This window comes from Rhinopithecus bieti, unplaced genomic scaffold (genome assembly GCF_001698545.2).
Source record: "Rhinopithecus bieti isolate Rb0 unplaced genomic scaffold, ASM169854v2 scaffold_16175, whole genome shotgun sequence".
Classification (NCBI taxonomy): Eukaryota; Metazoa; Chordata; class Mammalia; order Primates; family Cercopithecidae; genus Rhinopithecus; species Rhinopithecus bieti.
This window is the reverse complement of record NW_016808491.1, coordinates 664,573-685,593: the sequence shown is the minus strand read 5'-3', so window position 1 is coordinate 685,593 and position 21,021 is coordinate 664,573. Positions and strand designations below refer to the sequence as shown.

General features: G+C 36.2%; 1 protein-coding gene across 1 annotated transcript in view; it reads right to left on the bottom strand.

Annotated features, from left to right (window-relative positions):
- PTBP3 (polypyrimidine tract binding protein 3) overlaps nt 1–21,021 on the bottom strand; it is a 120,994-nt gene that overhangs the window by 33,167 nt on the left and 66,806 nt on the right. The window contains 3 exon segments of the mRNA XM_017886743.1: nt 3,650–3,824; nt 5,426–5,536; nt 15,588–15,752. Of these exon segments, the coding sequence (XP_017742232.1) occupies nt 3,650–3,824; nt 5,426–5,536; nt 15,588–15,752 (451 nt within the window).

Sequence of the window (21,021 nt, the reverse complement as noted above, 5' to 3'; positions counted from 1 at the left end):
AAAAAAAAAAAAAAAAAGTTATGAAAGACACAGAATAAAGAAATGTTCTGAATTAAATGACTCGAAAGAGACACGACAAATAAATTAGCCTGATACTTGTTTGGATCTTTACCAGAAAAAAATTCCGTCATAAAAGACACTATTTTCACAACTGGCACTTTGGGAGGCTGAGGTGGGAGGATCACTTGATCCCAGGAGTTTGAGACTAGCCTGGCTGAAACAGCAAGACTCCATCTCCACAAAAAATGGGGGAAAAAAAAAAAAACCAAAAAAGCCAGATGTAGTGTTGCTTGCCTATAGTCTAGCTACTTTGGAGGCTAAGGCAGGAGGATCGCTTGAGCCCAAGGTCAATGCTACAATGAGCTATGATCATGCCACTGCACTCTAGCCTCGATGACAGAGAAAGACCAACTCAAAAAACAAAAAATCTATGGATTAAAGGATTGTATAGATGTTAATTTCCTAACTTTGATAATTAAACTGTATTTAGTAAGAATGTCCTTGTTCTTAGTAAATACACAATGATTAATTTAGACATAAAGGGACATCATATCTGCAACTTACTCAAGTGGTTTGGGGGTGGGGGAAAATAAATATACATACACATGCATACACAAATATAGATAGTGTATATATTATATATGTATATACATACACACACATAAATACTCAGATGATAAAGTAAATATGGCATGATGCTAATAGGGCAATCTGACTAAGAGATACATAGAAGTTCTTTGTACTACTCTTGCAATTTAATTTCAGACAAAATTTAATTTCAAAGTTTAAATTATTACTAAAACACCATAAATTTTAGAATATAAGTAAATATATTTATGACCTTATATCACAAAGGATTTCTTAAATAAGACACACAAAAAAACACAAATATAATGGAAATAAAAAATAAACTTGACTACATAAAAGTTATCATTATCAATAAATCAACAAGCCAAAACTGGGAGAAACTATTTTGCAACCCATACAGCAAACAATGGACTAGTATCTGGAATACATAATGAATTCGTACAAGTAAAAAAAAAAAGGAGAAATAAAGCACAAAAATAGACAAAAGAATGGCACAGGGATGGGGGTGAGAGGTAAAAGACTACACACTGGGTACAGTGTACGGTGCTTGGGTGTACCAAACACCAAATCTTTGCTTGCACCAAAATCTCAGAAATCACCACTAAAGAACTTATTTGTGAAATAAATAAATAAACAAAATTTATGACAGGATAAATAATAAAGAAAATATGTTCAACCTCATTAGTAATTAGGAAAATGCAATTGAAAACTATGTTAAGATACCATTACACATACACTAAAATTAAAAAAAAAAAAATTTTAACCTCACTCCTTCCAGTAGGAGATGACTTAAAAAAATTTTCTTCACCTCACAATGCAGTTACAAACTGGTGCAATCACTTTGAAAACTGGCATTATGTAATAAAACTGAAGAAATATGTTCTCTATGACCCAACAATTCCTTTCCTATGTACTTCTTAAAGAAAACTCTTGCCCAGCAGGAAAGAATGTTCATAGTAGCATCAAACTAAAACAAACAAAATATTTATCAACAATAAAATGGATAAACAAACCATAATATATTATTCTTCCAATGCAATGGGATACTACAGACTTGACGGTACTAAGAATGAATGAACGATAGCCACATGTATGAATACGGATGAATCACCAAAGCCATACAGGGCAAATAAAATAAAGTCACAAAAGAAAACCAGCATGAGTCCATTTATGTCAAGTTCTAAATACAGTTTAAAAATTTTTTAATGCTTTAAAGTACTGAATGCTTTAAAAAAAATTTTAAGTTGCATTTAGGGATATATAATGAGTAGCAAAAAAAAACAACAGGAAAACAGAAAAGCAAGAGAATAATTATCAAATTTGGGACTGTGGTTATCTTGGGCAAAGGAGAGTGAACAAAATTGAAGAAGAAAGGTACACAGCATGCTTCTTCAGTATGTATAAATACTTTATTTCTTAATCTGGGTGGTAATCACATGGGTGTGTATATACTTACGTGTTTTATAAGCTTTTCTATGAGTATAACAAATGTCACTAAAAGCAAGAACACAGTGCTTATGACTCAGCCCTAGAAACTGTAAAGGGCAACCTTTAAAAGAGAAAGAACAGCCAGTCAAGTAGGAAGAAAGTAAGGAGAGTGGTGTTTCCAAAGCCAAGAAAAAAAGAAGGGAATTGTGAAACTGTATCAAGTATTAGTGAGAGGCAAAGTAGAGAAACTTTCACATAATATATCAAGTGCACTGTTCTCTCTCTGATGAATCACTTTTTTAGGATATAGACATTATTTTGCAGTGACTAAGGATTTATTAATAACATTAATGAGAAAGGATATGAACATTCTGATATTTTATATTCAGAAATCAAAATTCTTAACATATTTTTAAAATGTCCTCCTCCCATAATACAGAACATTAATTGCACAAAGAGTACATAATCAATTATTAGAATAAGTGAATTCTTACATTTGACAGCTGAGTTTTGGCAAACTTTAATTTGCCCCAGTATTTTTTTTGCCCCAAATATTTCTATCATTTGTTATTAAAATGGTAATGACAAAGACCTTTGTCACTGCCAAATCAGGTAAGTTAAGTTAGGGGCTGGTAACAAATATAAAACACAAAAATTTGGTCAAAGAAGCCAAAACAGACACTTTAACAACATAAGAAAGATGCACTGAATCATTCCCTTGGCTTTTTAAATTAAAAATAATAAAGTTTTTACTTTAAAGTAATGAACTATTTTCTAGAAAGTTTGGACAATCATTTGGTTGTCGTAATTTTATAATTTGATTGTCTTCTTTTAATTTTCTCACCTATAAAGCATGAACTAAATACTACTTAAAGTCCCAATTAGCAATATTTTATGGTGTTATTTGGTAAAGGGAAAATCAATCACAAAAGGTAGTAATACTTTATCTAAATAATAAACCACTCTTTTGAGAACTGTGAAACCAAAAGTAGTACATACTAACCTAATAAGATATTCAGACTGGGCCATCCATTGCTTTCTCCTTAAGAAGTTTACTTTAAATAAAAGGAGGAGGCTCTTCAAAGCTACAATTTGCAGAGACAGTTCAGAAGGCTGCATTTTTACTAATGCAAAATGCAACTTCACACAAGCTTAAGATACAGCTGGAAGTTCTAAAGTTTAAGAAACAAAACAAAATAAATCCTCTTCTTTGAATAAAAGAAGATCCTACTATTAATTTAGGCTTGATATAAAATATCACTACTTAAAAAGGGAAAAGTACTTTCCTCAAGAGCATATATGGCAAAATTATTTTGGCTCTAAACTAGCATATTTAAATTAATAAGACTACTAATTTGAAGCAAATGGTCTCTCGCTTTTAAAGAATGAGAAATAACAATGTTAGAAAATAAATTTGTAACTCAATTTCAGATATTCATTTGTTTTGTCAACTAACAGAACCTCCTAATATTAGTATTTAATTAATGGGCATACTTTGTTCCAGGATTCTTGCTTTCCTTTATAAATCCTGAGAGAACTGAAGAAGAAAAAGGCTTATAAACATACATGGCTTAATAAATGAAACTTGTAACTTCAGAAAACTTGCTTTGTGACCCAAAAAAGAACTACTCACCAAAAGCAGCAGCCATAGGGGGTTCAAGGGATGGCTGGCCATCACCAGTAGGAAGGTCTAAGCGAGTGAAGTCTCTGCTTTTGTCATTATTATATTTCACATTAAGGCTGGTGAGCTTGGAGAAGTCAATGCGCAGAGTGCAGCATGCATTATATATATTCTGGCCATCCAGAGCCTAAAGCATGTAAGAAAGGGACTGGTTTTGGCAAGACAACAACACTGATAACCAAGAAGCGTCTACTTTGACAAAGAGTGGCAATCAGGTGTGAGGCAGAAAGCACTGACTAAAAAGCCAAAGTCTTGGGTTTACTTTTACCTCACAGTCATTAACTATGAGCCTAAGAGAGAAAAAGAAAATCTCTAAGTCTCAGCTTTCATCTGTAAAGTAAGACTGGTAGTATTTATCTTGTCTGTGGTAAGATCAAGTAAGAGAGGAGAAATGTAAAAGATTGGAAAACTACTGTCTATCATAGAAATGTTCACTACTATTATGATTATTTTGCCTATACCAAAACTTTTAAGATATTCTGATTTTACATTCCATTTTAATTCATTTTAGTATAATTCACATTATACTAGGATGTATAAGCTTTGTTAGGATGAAAAAAAGCTTTTGTAAATGGTACTTGTCAGAGCCACAATATATAAAATATTATCTACCACTTACTTTTTTCTATTGTAAATTTACTTTGTACTACTTCGAATAATAAACAGACGGAAATGTGGAGTCAGTTGCAACCAAAGATTAGCAACCCCTTCCTTTGCAAGAATAAAAATTTACCTAAGGGTATTTGTGACCACTTAGGACTTTCACAAATGCTTGAATTTATAAAAATAGATACCAGAAAGCAAAGCACATAAAAATAAAACATACATACATATATATATATATCCTGATTTATAATAATGGTCATTGACAAGTATGCCATCATAAAGGTACAAAATAATACATGCAAGTTCAGGGTACAGCAAATATAAAGGCTATACTCCCAATCGAGTGCCAGACACTGTGTGGTACACAAAAGTATCACAAGCCTTAGTCCTCACCTTTGACCAAAAACTAGAAATGACTAGCAAAAACTGCTACAAGATGAAATTAGAGTCAGGGATAGATATCAACAGGAGGTATGCCTAAGATAACCAAACTGAACGTCAAGTTTTATATCTTGTCAAAATAGGTTTTCGTGTACTAAAAAAAGATAACATGAATTGACAGCAGCATATTTCCTAAGATTTAGTATCTCCACCAATTTAGAGCTCAACAGGAATAAACATTGAATACAGCTGCAAAAATGGTGAAACCAATTTCTGACTGATTTAACAGAAGTAAATGGTCTACAGCCATACCACCATGAATGCGCCTGATCTCATCTGATCTCAGAAGTTAAGCAGGGTCGGGCCTAGTTAGTACTTGGATGGGAGAAGTAAATGAAAGCACGAGGGTAATGATGGCTCTATTAGCTTACATCAGGAGTACTGTGTTCAACTGTAGACTTTAAACATGACCAACAGGACCTGAGTCTCAGAGATGTGAGAGGTGTTAGGAGATTTGAGATCATTTCATACGAAGAAGTAATGATTTTTAGCTTAGAAAAAAAAATACATGGAATCATACACTTCAAAATGACTAAAATGGTAAATGTCATGTATATTTTACCAAATTTTTTTTTTTTAAAAACACGTGGTAAAGTGGGGCACAAGAGAAGATATGATGACTTCCTTCAGGCATCACTAGAGTCATTAAGAATAGAAAAATGAAACAAAGATCATAATTACCATTTTGGCATAATGTGCATTTACTGGGTCAGCATACTGAAGCAAGGCTTGAAACTGATTATTCTTTGTAAAGGTGATAATCTTCAAGACTGTGCCAAATTTAGAAAATATCTGGAAAACAGTTCAAGTTAGGTTAAATGTAAAAGAAAGGTATCAAACTAATGTACCTTTATAAATACAATTTGTTCATAAATCCTTTTAAGTGAAAATTTTCTCTTTAAAACTTTGGTACCAAAATGACTTAAACCTAAAACATGAACATTTCAATACCTACGCCTATCTTAGAACAATGCCCGGTACACAACTAGCCTATTTTATGGCATACATAAATGGTACAGTATTAAAATAGGACACTACAATAATCAATGGGATGAGATGTGTTATAAAGCATATGAATAAAAGTGGGAGTCAGGACCAACTATTTCACCCTGTGAAGAATCATCTACTTTTTGAGATTTCTGTAGCCACTAGAAGATGTTCAACTAGAGGCTGCTCTATTAATTCACCAAATATTTGGAGGATTGTTCTAAACACTGCAAAAACAGCAGTAAACAAAACAGAGACAAAAGTCTATGCCCATATGAAGACAGACAATAAACAAATGACAAATATCCTAATATCTGGTGATTTCAAAAGTCTTATGAATAAAAATAAAATAAGGGAAGGGGTGAGCATGAACCAGAATGCAAGTTGAGACAGCGCAAGAGTGGTGGCCAAAGAAGGTCTTTCTGAAGTGTCTTTTGAGAAGAAAAGAGGGGAGGGCTTCCTGACATCAATATCCTCACAACACCTGTTCTATCTACCTCAGCACCACAGGGTTCACAGCCAGTGTTACTATTAATAGTAACTCATTTCTGAAAGACTAAATAGGCGGGATAAAACAACAATATATTTAGTTTTCCTCTGTTAATATGGTTTGGCTCTGTGTCACCACCCAAATCTCATCTCAAATTGTGATTTCCCACATGTCAAAAGAGAGACCTGGTGGGAGGTGACTGGATCATGGGGGCAGTTTCGCCTTTGTTGTTCTGGTGATAGTGAGGGAGTTCTCAAGAGATCTGATGGTTTTAAAAGCGGCAGTTTCCCCCACACGAGCTCTCTCTCCTGCCACCATGTGAAGGAGGCCCTGACTTCCCCTTCGCTTTCTGCCATGACTGTAAGTCTCCTGAAGCCTCCCCAGCCATGCAGAACTGTGAGTCAATTAAACCTCTTCTGTTTATAAATTACCCAGTCTCAGGGAGTATCTTTATAGCAATGTGAAAACAAACTAATATTCACTCCATTTTAAATTTGAACCTTAAAACAAAAATTTGTTCTGCTTTTGAGATGAAAAAGGTTGAGTATTCCCTATGCTGGTAAGATTTTGCTGTTATCAACCACTATGGTACAATCAGGGCTCACTGCAGGCTCCACCTCCCAGGCTTATGCAATCCTCCCATCTCAGCCTCCCAAGCAGCTGGGACTACACTACACCTGGCTAATTTTTTATTTTTAAGGTTTTATAGAGATGAGGTCTCACTATGTTGGCCAGGTTGGTCTCAAACTCCTGAGCTCAAGTTATCCTCCCATCGTGGCCTTCCAAAGTGCTGGGATTACAGGTGTGAGGCACCATACCTGGCCCTGCTTTTTAATTCTCAAAGTATGCCTCAAGAATAACTGTCCTCCCCTGGTAGTCTAGTGGTTAGGAAAAAAACATGAAAGAAAGAATATTCTAAAGCACAGGTAATGAAAGAAAAAATAGATAAATGGGACTACCTCAAAATTAAAAACTTTTGTGCATCAAAGGAAACTATCAACAGAGTGAAATAAAATCATGTACATGATAATGAGTTAAGATCCAGAATATATAAAGAATTCACGTAACTCAATGACAATACAAACAATGCAACCCAAAAATAGGCAAAGGACTTCAATAGACATTTCTCCAAAGAAGCTAATCAAACTGCCAATAAGCCCACAAAAAGATGCTCAATATCACTAATCATTAGAAAAATGCAAATCAAAACTACGTATCACCTAACTTTCATTAGGATAGTTATAAAATTTTTTAAAACCCATAAAATAACAAGTATTGGGGAAGATATAAAGAAAACGGAACCACTGTGCACTGTTGGTAGAAATGTAAAATGTTACAGCCACTATGGAAAAAGTAGAACCTTTCCTTAAAAAATGAAAATAGAATTACCATATGATCCAGCAATTCCATTTCTAGGTATACAGCCAAGGGACTCAAAGAGATATGCATATACCCATGTGCATTACAGCATTACACAAAATAGCCAAAACAGGAAGCAACCAAAGTGTTCATCAACAAATAAATGGATAAACAAAATATGATATATACATACAAACTGAATATTACTCAGCCTCAAAAAGGAGAAAAATTCTGAACATGGATGAACCTTCAAGACATCATGCCAGGTGAAATATGCCAGTCAAAAAACACACATACTGCACAGTTCCACTTACATGAGGAACCTAAGGTGTAGTCAAACTCACAGGGACCGAAAATAGACTGGTATTGCTGGGGGCTGGGAGAGCAGATGAATAAAGAGTTCTGTTTAATGGGTAAAGGGAGTTTCAGTTTGGGAAGATGAAAAAAATTCTGGAGATGTGGTATTCAGTGATGGTTGAAAAACAATGTGAATATACTTAATGTCACTGAACTATACAATTAAAAATAGTTAAAATGGTAAATTTTATGTTATATATATTTTGCCACTTAAATCACTTATGGCAAGACATGAATCAATCTATGTATTACACATGCATCAACTCAATGTTTTCTCTCAATAAAGGAGTAACGTTAGATTTTTTAAAAAGGCTGGGGGTGTAATGTAACAATTGTCTGACCTCCCTTCTTCATTACTAAAGCCCAGGTAGCGTTCTAAAGTATAAGTCAGATTATATTTTTCTCCTGCTTAAAATCCCTTACTACCTCCCCATTATATACAGGGTAAAATACAAGCTCTTTCACATAACATAACACTCTTGCCCTGGTTTATCTCTCAAACCTCACTTCCTGAAACTTCTTGTATAACACTATTCTATTTACATCAACAATATGTAGTTGCCTATAGTTCTGCAAATTTACCAAATGATTTCAGACTTCTATGCCCATATATAAGGATTTTCCCTTTTCCTAGAAATCCGTTTTCACAGCTAGTAAGCCTTCATTTATCTTTTCCAAAACTCAGCTCAGGGAACAATGCTACCATAAAATTCTCAGCCTTCCCCAAATCCCTACAGAATTATTTTTCCCTAGTTGTATCTACTTCTTGGTTTTATATAAATATTTATCAGCCAGGCGCAGTGGCTCACACCTGTAATCCCAGCACTTTGGGAGGCCGGTGGGTCACCTGAGGTCAGGAGTTCGAGACCAGCCTGGCCAACATGGCAAAATCCCATCTCTACTAAAATACAAAATTAGCCGGGTATGGTGGTGCATGCCTGTAATCCCAGCTACTGGGGGAGGCTGAGGCAGGAGAATCACTTGAACCCGGGAGGCGGAGGCTGCAGTGAGCTGAGATCGGGCCACTGCACCGCAAAGAGAGAAACTCCGTCCTCAAAAAAACGACAACACAATCACCTCGCCGCTGATCAGTCCGCCCGTACCGCTACGCGTACCTACTTATATATATATATATATATGTATATGTATCTTGCTGTTGTACTTTTACTCTACTATACATTTATTTATATAACTGTCTCCATTAATTAGACTGAAAGCTCCTTGAAGGAATATATCTTGTCTTAATCATTTCTGCATCATTAAGTACAATTCCTGGCATGTAACAGATACAGACTAAAATGCTTATTATTAATTGATATTAATTGATAAAATTATAAATTGAGAATTATAGTGATATGCAATTTTTTGTTTCCTTTTTTTAACAGACAGGGTCTCACCCTATCACCCATAATAGTGTGCAGTGGCGCGATCACAGTTCACCGTAACCGTGAACTCCTCGGCTCAAGCAATCCTCCTGCTTTAGTCTCCGGAGTACTACAGGGTGCACCACCATGCATGGCTAATTTTTAAAGTTTTTTAGAGATGGGGTCTCGCTACCTTACCCAGGCTGGTCTCAAACTCGTGACCTCAAATGATTCTCCTACCTTAGTCTCCCAAAGTACTGGGATTATAGGCATGAGCCACTGTACCCAGATGGCAATATGTAATTTTTTTTCCCCTTTTTTAAAAGCTTTTTTTTTTTCATTTTTTCTTTAAAAAAAAAATACTACTTTTCACTCCAACAAGGGAAGTCAGCAATTTCAAAAAATAATAAATACTCTTGATGTAAAATATCTCATTAGTGAAGGAATAAGAACACATAACTTGCTCTAACATTTGGAAAATTTTTATACTAAATTATGCTATAAAACCTAATTTCCACTTACCTTTCGGATTTTGTTAATGTTTACATTCCTTTTCTCATTTAACTTTACATTCTCATTTCTCATTTAACTTCAACAGTGGCCTAAAGCACATCCTCACGGACAGCTTGGTGTTTTGCTGTGTGGTTTTTATCTGAATGTGCTAAGAGAATAAACTTGCCTGAACAGGCTAACCAGCAATAGCACTCTAGTCCCCTGGATTCTATTCACTGAGAGAGGAGCTACAAAAAACAATATGATACTTCTGAATAAAGTAACTGGGCACCAACATCAGGGAATCCAGGAATGCCTGACGAGTGATTTTTAACACCTTTTCATAATTACCAAAATAGTAAATTTCAAACAGATTAGGTATCAAAAATTAAAATTTAGGAAGGTGTGATACATATGAATCTATTTTATGAATTACAAGGTCTTTGACTCTGTTTCCCTAATATATTTTGCTGTCAAAAATATGCACAAATACTCAACTCTAGATACCTCGTGTGTATTTTAATAGTTTCAGACTGTAACCCAGGACTAAGAAGACACTAAAGATCAAATTCTGATAAAATTCATCTTCAGAGTGATTTTTTATAAAGGTATAATTTGTCAGAAACTGAAAATGTCCACTAGTATTCACTTGTAAAAAGTGTATTCACAGCCAGGCGCGGTGGCTCATGCCTATAATCCCAGCACTTTGGGAGGCTGATGTGGGTGGATCACCTGAGGTCAGGAGTTCGAGACCAGCCTGGCCAACATGGCTAAACCCCATCTCTACTAAAAGTACAAAAATTAGCTGGGCTTGGTGATGGGCGCCTGTAATCCCAGCTACTCAGGAGGCTGAGGCAGGAGAAATCACTTGAACCCGGGAGTCAGAGATTGCAGTGAGCTGAGATTGTGCCACCACACCCCACCCTGGGCTGTAAGAGTGAGACTCCATCTCCAAAAAAAAAAAAAAGTTTATTCACATTAGAAAAGTTTTTTTAATATCAAGCACATTGGCCACAACTTGTTTATAATAGTTTTTGTAGCCAATGAAATAATATGATTTAAGAACCAGAATTTCATATTACTAGGATTGATTCTTTTATTTAGTACCCATAATGCCTAGCATTACTAGGATTGATTCTTTTATTTAGTACCCATAATGCCTAGCTTTTATAAGTTATCTATCTTTATTACAATTCAAAAACATTGGTCCTTTGTCCTGAAGAGATTCATCTGCTGGACATTCAAAAACCATTCCCATGTATAACAGTACTCAGAAGGAATGGATTACATGAGAACATCATTATGAGCTACTTCTTTCATGCACAAAGACACTTTTTGGTATGCAGGATTGAGCATTTACATAATTAATCAGTTGATGAATTCTTTCTATCTACAAATATTCTGAGATGATGTCACCCAGTCCAATGGCTTTAATTACCACACCTATGCTGAAGGTTTCCAAATCTCCAGCCTGAATTCTTTCCTGAATCCAGACTTAATTCCCATTTATCATCTCCCATTTGAATACCTAATAGGTATCTCAAGTTAACATGTTCAAATCAAACTCTTGATTTATGTCTACCTCAAACCCCTGCCCCAAATCTTTTTTTTGTCTTTTTATTATTATTACTATTATTTATTTACCTCAGTCTTTATATCTTGGCTCCATTTTACCAGAGGCTCAGATCCAAAATCTGGGAGGCATTCTTGATTACTCCCTTTCTCTTCAGAACCACATCTAATCAATCCATCAGCAAATCTTTCAAAATATAGCCACAAAAGTCCATATAGGTGGCCCGTACCTATAGCCCCAGCTTCTCATAGGGTGGACGGATTGCTTGAGCCCAGGAGTTTATTTGGGCCAGTCTGCACAACACAGCAAGACCCTATCTCTAATTTTTTAAAAATCCATAATCACCACTTCCAGTCCTTAAGGCCTCACCCAGGCCACCATCATCTCTCACTTTAAGTAGGACAAGAGCCTCCACTTAACCCTATACAGCTTATTCTTTTTGGAGGATGAGGGGGCAGGGTTTCACTCTGTCATCCAGGCTGGAATGCAGTGGCACAATCTCGTTTCACTGCAACCTTCACCTCCTGGGCTCCAGCTATCCTCCCATCTCAGCCTCCTGAGTAGCTGGGACTACAGGTGTGTGCCACCACCCTTCGCTAATTTTTTGTATTTTTGGTACAGACGGGGTTTTGCCATATTGCCCAGGCTGGTCTTGAACACCTGAGCTCAGAAGATCCATTGGCCTCGGCCTCCCAAAGTTCTGGGATTACAGGTGTGAGCCACCACGCCCAGCCATAGTTTACTCTTAACACAGCAACAAGAGTGATTCTGCTAAAATGTAAATGATATAATCTCACTGTTCCATTCAAAATCCTCCAAAGGTTTCCCATCTTACCCAGTGTAACGATTATAAAAGCTTTGCATCATCACTGCTCTGATGCCCTCTCGCATAGGGCTTTCTTACTCTCTCTATTCCAATGACACCAGCCTTCTTTCCGATACTTCAACACAACAAGCACACTTCCACCTTAGGCACCTTACATTTGTTGTTCTTTTGGACTGGATCATTATTTCTCCACATACACACATAACTTATATTTTCCCATCCTGTAAGCCTCTGCTCAAATATCATATTGGAAAGACTTTCCCTAGCTTCCTTCATCTAAAATAGCATCAGTCCCATCTCAATCACTCTCAATTCCCTTACCATGAGCAAACAGAACACTAGTTTCTATGGATGTTAGATAGCAGTTGAGCCAGGACCAATTTTCAGCAAAGAATATAATAAAATAATTTGCTAAATAGTTATAACAGGTACAACCAACTCCACACTTCTGTATATTCCCCTACCATAATATTTATCACATTTTATGCCATTATTTATGAAATTAGTGTCTTATCCACAAGAATACAAGAGGAAGAACCAGTTTCTTACACTGCTCTTTACTGGCATTTGATTATTAGAGCTAACACTTCTTGGGCACTAAGATGTAGTCTTGCTCTGCTGCCCAGGCTGCAGTGTAATGGCGCGATCTCAGCTCACTGCAATCTCAGCCTCCTGGGTTCAAGTGATTCTCCTGCCTCAGCGTCCAGAATAGGTGGAACTACAGATATATGCCACCACACCTGGCTAATTTTTTATATTTTTAGAAGAAATAGGGTTTCACCGTGTTGGCCAGGCTGGAGTTGAACTCCTGACCTCAAGTCATCCACCCTCCTTGGTCTCTCAAAGTGTTGGGATTACAGGCGTGAGTCACCACACCCAACCCCTTCTTGGGCACTTAATATGTATCAGGCCCTGTTTTATTTAGTAAGTACTTTAAATATATTAACTCATGTAATCCTTGCAATAAAAAATGAGAGAACATCTTCCTCATTATAAAGAAAACAAAAATGGAAGGGGTAAGTTACTTGCCCAAGGCGACAGAGGCAGTAGAGTCAGGATTCAAACTAGCTCCAGACCCTGTATCTGTAACTGTTATGCCAGACTGGCTCTTAGTTGGCTGATGGGATAAGAGTGCCAGGGGAGAGGACTTGCTTAATGTAATTAGATTGCTCCCTGAGGAGGTAACATTTGAGCTGAGAGTTGAATGACGTCGATCCTGCCAGGTGACTGCCTGGATAAAGAGTGTTCCTGGTCTAAGAAATACAAGATAGAAATGGACTAAGGACAGAATTAAGCAGGGAGAAAGGGAAGGGAGGTAGGGAGAGAGAGACAGTGCCAGAAAAGACAGGTGTTAAATAAGCAGAAGAGTGTTAGGTAATGAAGATAAAGAGATGGGGGAGAAGTCTGCATTTGGGGGCCTTCATAAGGAGCTGGTTTTATTTCAATAGCACTGGAAAAGAGGGTTTAAAAAGTGAGTGCTGTAACTGAAAGACTGGGAGTCCTACCCCAGCAGTTGCTACTGAGGACACTCAGAATTAGTCCTCGTCACCCGAAGGTCACCATGATCTCTTGAGGGAAAAACAAAATTTGTTGCTGTGGTTAGGGAGATGATAAATGAAATGATAAGACAGGACCACATGACTGTAGCTAAACTGGCTGCTGGCTGATGGCAGTGTTGGGACACAGGCATAAGAACATCTTTTATAAAAGCAATAGCTACAATGTTACAGTAGCAACCCCAGAACAAACACTGCTAAAGATCACATTAGTCTTCAGTGCCACTTTCTGGGATACACAGAAGAAAATCCACAAGAACAATGAAACCAATCACTTAAGCAACAGCTGAACCCTTTCAGAGAGCAACCATGGCTCTGGATCCCATTGCTAGCATCCTCCTTAGGACATGCTTCACCAGTGCATATCAAAGGGGAACCCAGTAGGCGTACTCAATGGCATGTTTTAATACATACATGCATGGTACAGGACTTTACTAAGAAATGTGTCTGAGCTCTATCGTCAATTGGTATAAAGACTATGGGAAAGTAAATGAACTTCTAAGGGCCCTAGCTTCTTTATTTGTAAAATGTGAGGCTAGAGTAAGATGCATTTCAATTCTTACATATATAAGCACACACACACTCCTATGACTCTGCACATACCACAAATCCAAAGGCATGACTCTGTTAAATGAAAATAAGCAAGGGAAGTGTTGTAGTATTTTAATATGTGGATGTAATGAGTATGTGGGTGTAATAAGTGTAATGAAACAAAATCAATATATAGCTAAAGAGGACAAAAGCTGACTAAATTTTGGGGCTATATGTCAAATATTTATATACAAAGATTACCAGATAACTGTATATTACATTTTGAGGATATGTATATATGAAATATTAGTTAAAAATGTAACAACCATTCAAAAACAAAACATAGGAAATTACATCAGGAAGTTTCGATTCTAATTGGCTCTTCAATTACTCTCTACAATATTCAATACTTACCAGTTATTTGTGTTTTGGATTTATTCACTACAAAATTATGAAACTAAGTGACCTTCAACTCTTAAATTCTACATATTACTTGCCATGATTTCTTTTATCAAGACAATTTAGATATAGCAATGGGTAGTGTATGAAGCTTAGATTGGGCATCAGTCAATATTTAACATGGTATATTCATATTACACGTGAAGACTTATTATACACTTTCCCTTTAGAATTTTAAATCAGAAATACTCAAATGTAAGAAGTTGTCAACAGAAATAAATTAGTTGTACTTAATGGTGATGTTACTTTCTAAGGAACAACTACCATCTGGACTTTTCACAGTATTCTATGCTTTGTCCATTTTCATGCTTACCTGTAAGAAAAAAAATCACAACTTTTACACCCTTTTAAATTATGTATTCAAGTTAGAAAAAGGAGGCTGTGAANTGAAGCTTAGATTGGGCATCAGTCAATATTTAACATGGTATATTCATATTACACGTGAAGACTTATTATACACTTTCCCTTTAGAATTTTTAAATCAGAAATACTCAAATGTAAGAAGTTGTCAACAGAAATAAATTAGTTGTACTTAATGGTGATGTTACTTTCTAAGGAACAACTACCATCTGGACTTTTCACAGTATTCTATGCTTTGTCCATTTTCATGCTTACCTGTAAGAAAAAAAATCACAACTTTTTACACCCTTTTAAATTATGTATTCAAGTTAGAAAAAGGAGGCTGTGAAAAAATTACCTCTAATTTCTATGAAACAGGATAAAGATTTTTTCATTATTTAAACAAATATATCAACAAAACCAATAAGCTAAACAACTTAGATATAAAACATCAAAAGTTTCAGAAGCCATATTTAACTTAACCTTCTTAAGAGTATTTTTCTTCCTTACCTGATGAAGAACTTCCAGGGTAACAGGGTAAAAGAGGTTTTCAATAATTATTCGAAGCACAGGGCTCTGCCCAGGTAGGACTGTGCCTTCATTGGAAGGACCTCCAGAAAGGGCCAGGCTTCCTGATTGGACGGCACTGACAGCCTGCAGTGCAGCCTGGGCTCGCTATAGAACAACCCAAAATAAGAACTTTTGATTATACAGAAGCATTATATGAATCCTAAAATTTAGTTGACATAAAACAGTATGAAGCAATATAGTTAAGTAAAACAAGATTTATCTACTCTGTCTGGAGGTACACATCCTAAATTTGTAATCAGTAAACAGTCAAATACCTCCCTGCATACCACAACAACACAGTATTTTTAAAAGGTGCTTAAATTTACTTGAAGGAAAAAAACACATGGAGAAAAGGAGAAAATTTGGATATAATTTTATTTCCTAATTTTAAAAGACAATGGGAGAAGAAATATGACAGCAACATTAAAGACTATGGCATAGGATGTTTACACCCAAGCAAGGGTAGGCAAGACAAGCTTCTAAATATTCTCCACTAAAAGAAACCAAGGCACTCTAAAAGAATAGCTGATTCCAGAACTGGGGCCCAGAAATCACAAGATGAGTATAAAACATTTTTGTTTTGGGGCAGGGGGACGAAGGGTTGGTCAGAATGCAAGGAAATGTTCAAAGAATGATAGGGATATTCCAAAAGGACATAGAAACCAGTTTGAAGGGGCCTGTACTGGCCAAATCTAGGACAATTTGTGTATCAAAATAATAACAACTGTTAAAAAACCCATCAAATAACATAGGAAACCTTTAGTCCATACTGATATAAATTAACAGCTGATAAGGAACAGTATCTTTACATAGTCTTCAAGTACCTGCCCACAAAATACTACTCTTCCCCCTTGTAAGTAACAACTTTATAGTGGAGAGGGCTAGCAAACACCACCCTAATCAAGTGATCAAAGAGCCCATCATTACTAACACAACTAATGGAAATTTTATGATGCAATGAAAAGAGCATTACTTCTGTGATGTGCTGTCAAAGACAGATACTCTGAATTGAATCATGAGGAAACAACAGACAAACTCAAACTGCTAAAAACTATGTCCGATGCTAAAAATTATGAAGGAGCAGAATTCCTATTATGGGAAATAATTTTTAAATGTTTGGGTAACAAACTCTCTGGAATAGTGAAATTAATAAAGGAAATAATAGCAATAGTATGATCAGGAAAACAAATTTAATGTGGGATAAGGAGAAATGTATACTTCATGTAAAATTTAAAAATGCCTGGAAAATGTAAAGAAGATATTTCTCAGATTGAGAAGATGAAAATTGACATGCAATAAAAATGCACAGATCTTAAGTGTTAAGTATGATTGTCTTTTTAGAGAAAATCTTTCTATGGTCATCTCATGGCAGATTTATAAACTTTCATCCATAAGGTCAAGAAAAGCTGCATACAATAATGACTTCTATTAACACAACCGTTTCTCAAATGCTGTATCTCAGAATATAACCTAAATTTTACAGTTGTGATTTTAGTTTAAATCAAGGAAACAAAACACTTAATATTCACCTGACCTTCTAGCAAGTACAATCATAAACTGGAAAAATAAAGTGCATATTTTGGGATAGCTTGCTATTCAGAGAACAAAAGGAATGAAACACTCATCCATCAGCTTCCTGGGAATGTCAGAATAAAAAGACATTACAGTACTTTAAAAATATCAAACAGGGCCAGGCACGGTGGCTCAAGCCTGTAATCCCAGTACTTGGGGAGGCCGAGACGGGCGGATTACGAGGTCAGGAGAGCGAGACCATCCTGGCGAACACGGTGAAACCCCGTCTCTACTAAAAAATACAAAAAAAAAACTAGCCGGGCGAGGTGGCGGGCACCTGTAGTCCCAGCCACTCGGGAGGCTGAGGCAGGAGAATGGCGTGAACCCGAGAGGTAGAGCTTGCAGTGAGCTGAGATCCAGCCATTGCACTCCAGCCTGGGCGACAGAGCGAGACTCCGTCTCAAACAAAAAAAAAAAAAAAATCAAACAGGTATCTGAAACTTTGACGTTAGGTTTGATGTAGGACTTTGAATGAAAAAAAAAGTATTTTATCAAACATCAATGCATAAAAGTTATATAAAAGCAACAAGATGGAAAAAGTATTGGGAAGAAATGAAGTCTATCTCAGAATAAACTAGGTCATTTAGGCTAGCTTTGGTTGCCAAGCAACTGGGATTTCTCACTGTTTCTCTTTGGAATAATCCAACCTTTAAGATTTATTAAATTGTTTTTTCCCTTCAAGATTTATAGCAACATACTTAAGAATCACACTAATGAGAAAACGGCAGGATTTACATGAAGGAAATTTAAAAAGTCTACTGAAAGACAAGAAAATAAACAAAATATAACTTCCTCCTTAAAAGAATCACAGTAATATACTTAATGTGCAAAATTAATTATCTCAAATTAATTTACAACATCGACCCAATTCCAAGTGTGTTTCTTGGAGGACAGGAGTTACCAAAATAATTCCAAAATTTATCTGAAGAAATAGGCAAGATATATTAATCAGTTAATTTCTGAAAAGAGAGTAAGAAATAAGGTCTTGCCCTGCAATATATTAAGCCTTAGGAGTCAGGCGCAGTAGTTCACACCTGTAATCCTAGCACTTTGGGAGGCAGAGGCGGGTGGATCACCTGATGTCAGGAGTTCCAGACCAGCCTGGCCACCACAGTGAAACCTTGTCTCTACTAAAACTACAAAAATTAGCTGGGCGTGGTAGCGGGCACCTATAATCCCAGCTACTCGTGAGGCTAAGGCAGGAGAATCGCTTGAACCCGGCGGGCGGGGGGTGGGGAGCAGAGGTCGCAGTGAGCTGAGATGGCACCACTTCACTCCATCCCGGGCAAAGAGCAAAATTCTGTCTCCCCCGCCCAAAAAAAAAAAATTAAGCCTTAGGGCACAGATGCAGAAATGGAATCCAAGCTTTTGCAATTCAAAAGGTAGTAAAGGTTAAACATGGAATGTATAGCATGTGAGCAGCACACACATGAGGGTAGAACAAGACATGTAAGCAGAACATATAAGCATGTCACACAAGAGTGCACGTGTGTGTACATATGATCAGCAGGCATAGGGTGTGTATAGAAAACTAATATATGACAAAGGACAAGTTTCACATTATAGATAATAAATAAGTTATTCAAAAATAATGCAGGAGAAACTGGTCTCTTGGAGTAAAAAAAAGACGGAAGCCTTACCCTCATTCCTACATCCAAAAAATTCCTAATAGAAGTAAGAACCACAACATAAAAGAAGAGAAGAAAACATACGTAGATTTGTTTTTTAATCTTGGTGTACTAGGTCTTTCTGAGCATGGTACCGAAGTCAGAAAAGATGGTATTATGACATCCTAAGAGACTTGACTATATATTTAAAAATCCATAGAGACTGAAGGTAGAATGGTAGTTGCCAGAGGTGGGAGGGAGGGAGGAATAGGGAGTTACTGTATAATGGATAGAGTGTTTCAGTTTGAGGTGATGAGAAATGGCATCTAGAGACTAAGAGTGGTGGTGACTATAGGCAACAATGTAAATGTACTTAATGACATTAACCTGTACATTTAAAAATGGCTGAAATGGTAAAATTTATGTCATGTATATTTTACTACAATAAAAAACGGGGAAAGTGGCACTAACAAAAATCAGTATAAGTATTTTACAAATTATCAAATAAAAGTAAAAAATAGGATATAATTACTCATCTATCTATTAACGAACACTGGAAAGCCATCTGCTCATCCATTATATTGGTGGCACTCTAAGCACATAATCTCTACAGAAAGAAATCATGCAACATAAACCAAAATTTAAAATATGTACATGCTTTGTCCCAGCAGATTTCATACATATACATTGGAATATATATTGTATTATATGGCAATATACATTGTATTGGATTGGAATGTGCTGTACTGGAATATACACTGGAAACAACTTCAGTGTGTATCAAAAACAAACTGGACAAATTATAATTCTCCTATACAAGAGAGTATTATAGTCATTAAAAGCTAATGAGGTAATGCTATATTTGTTGTAATAAACTCATGTCCGTAACATTACACAAAAAAAGATTTCAAAACATTTTGTGTAAAATGAGATACACAGACACCTGAATACACATCGAATATTACCACTAGTCATTAGTTATCTCTGGGTAACTGGATTGGTTTTAGTTCTTTTCTCTTTTACTTTTCTTGATTGGTGTACCATAAGCATGTATCCTATGTACAACTTGTAATGACAATTTTTTATTTTAAAAAGTCTATTCCATTCATCTAATATTGTATTTATTGTAAGCTTATATAGTTTATTATATGCCATTAATATTGCCTAAAATAAGTTAAGGATTACGTGCAGTAAATGTCGCTGTTTCAAACAATGTGGAAAACTAATTGAATCTCACCAGCTTACATTATGCTGCCTTTCAACACAAAATCAGAGAGTTGGAGGAGTTCTTTGCCTAGAGCAAGAATACAGAAGCCTAAACATGCCCTTAAAATCATAACTTTAAAAAAAAACCATTTTCTTCTTTTGTTTTGTTTTTTTTTTTTTTTTTTGAGACGGAGTCTCATTCTGCCACCCAGGCTGGAACACAGTGGCACGGTCTTGGCTCACCACAAGCTCTGCCTCCCGGGTTCACACCATTTCTCTGCCTCAGCCTCCTGAGTAGCTGGGACTACCGGCATCCGCCACCACACCCGGCTAATTTTTTTTGTATTTTTGGTACAGATAGGGTTTCACTGTGTTAGCCAGGATGGTCTCGATCTCCTGACCTCATGATCCACCTGCCTCAGCCTCCCAAACCACGCCCAGCCAAAACCCACTTTCTTAAAATGTATTTGCTTTGTGGATAAACATTTTCTGTCCTTAAATAACTTCAAATAATTAAACTATTTTTAACCACTTAAAAATCAACATGGAAAGACACAAAAGACTCAACGTGTGCTACATCAACAGAAAAATGGGTAAGAAATGTTGCTATGCTACATTTCACACTCATCTTCAGGAGTCAAAAATCATTTAATAAACAATTCTAAAAAACTCTTAAGGTCTTAAGTTCTGTTACTTAATATCACTCAGTTTCTCAATGCCTTTGTTAGAGTCTCTAAAAGACGATTGAAATGAATCTAAGTCCTTTCAGATCTGAGATTTTAAGATGTATGTAACAATAAATATTTTTTCTCCTTTTTTTATTGTGAAAACAGTTTCAAGAGAAAAAATAAACTTCTAATATATTTCTAAATGGCACTGCTTTCTTATTAAGAATTGGGGGAATCGGCCGGGCACGGTGGCTCAAGCCTGTAATCCCAGCACTTTGGGAGGCCAAGACGGGCGGATCACAAGGTCAGGAGATCGAGACC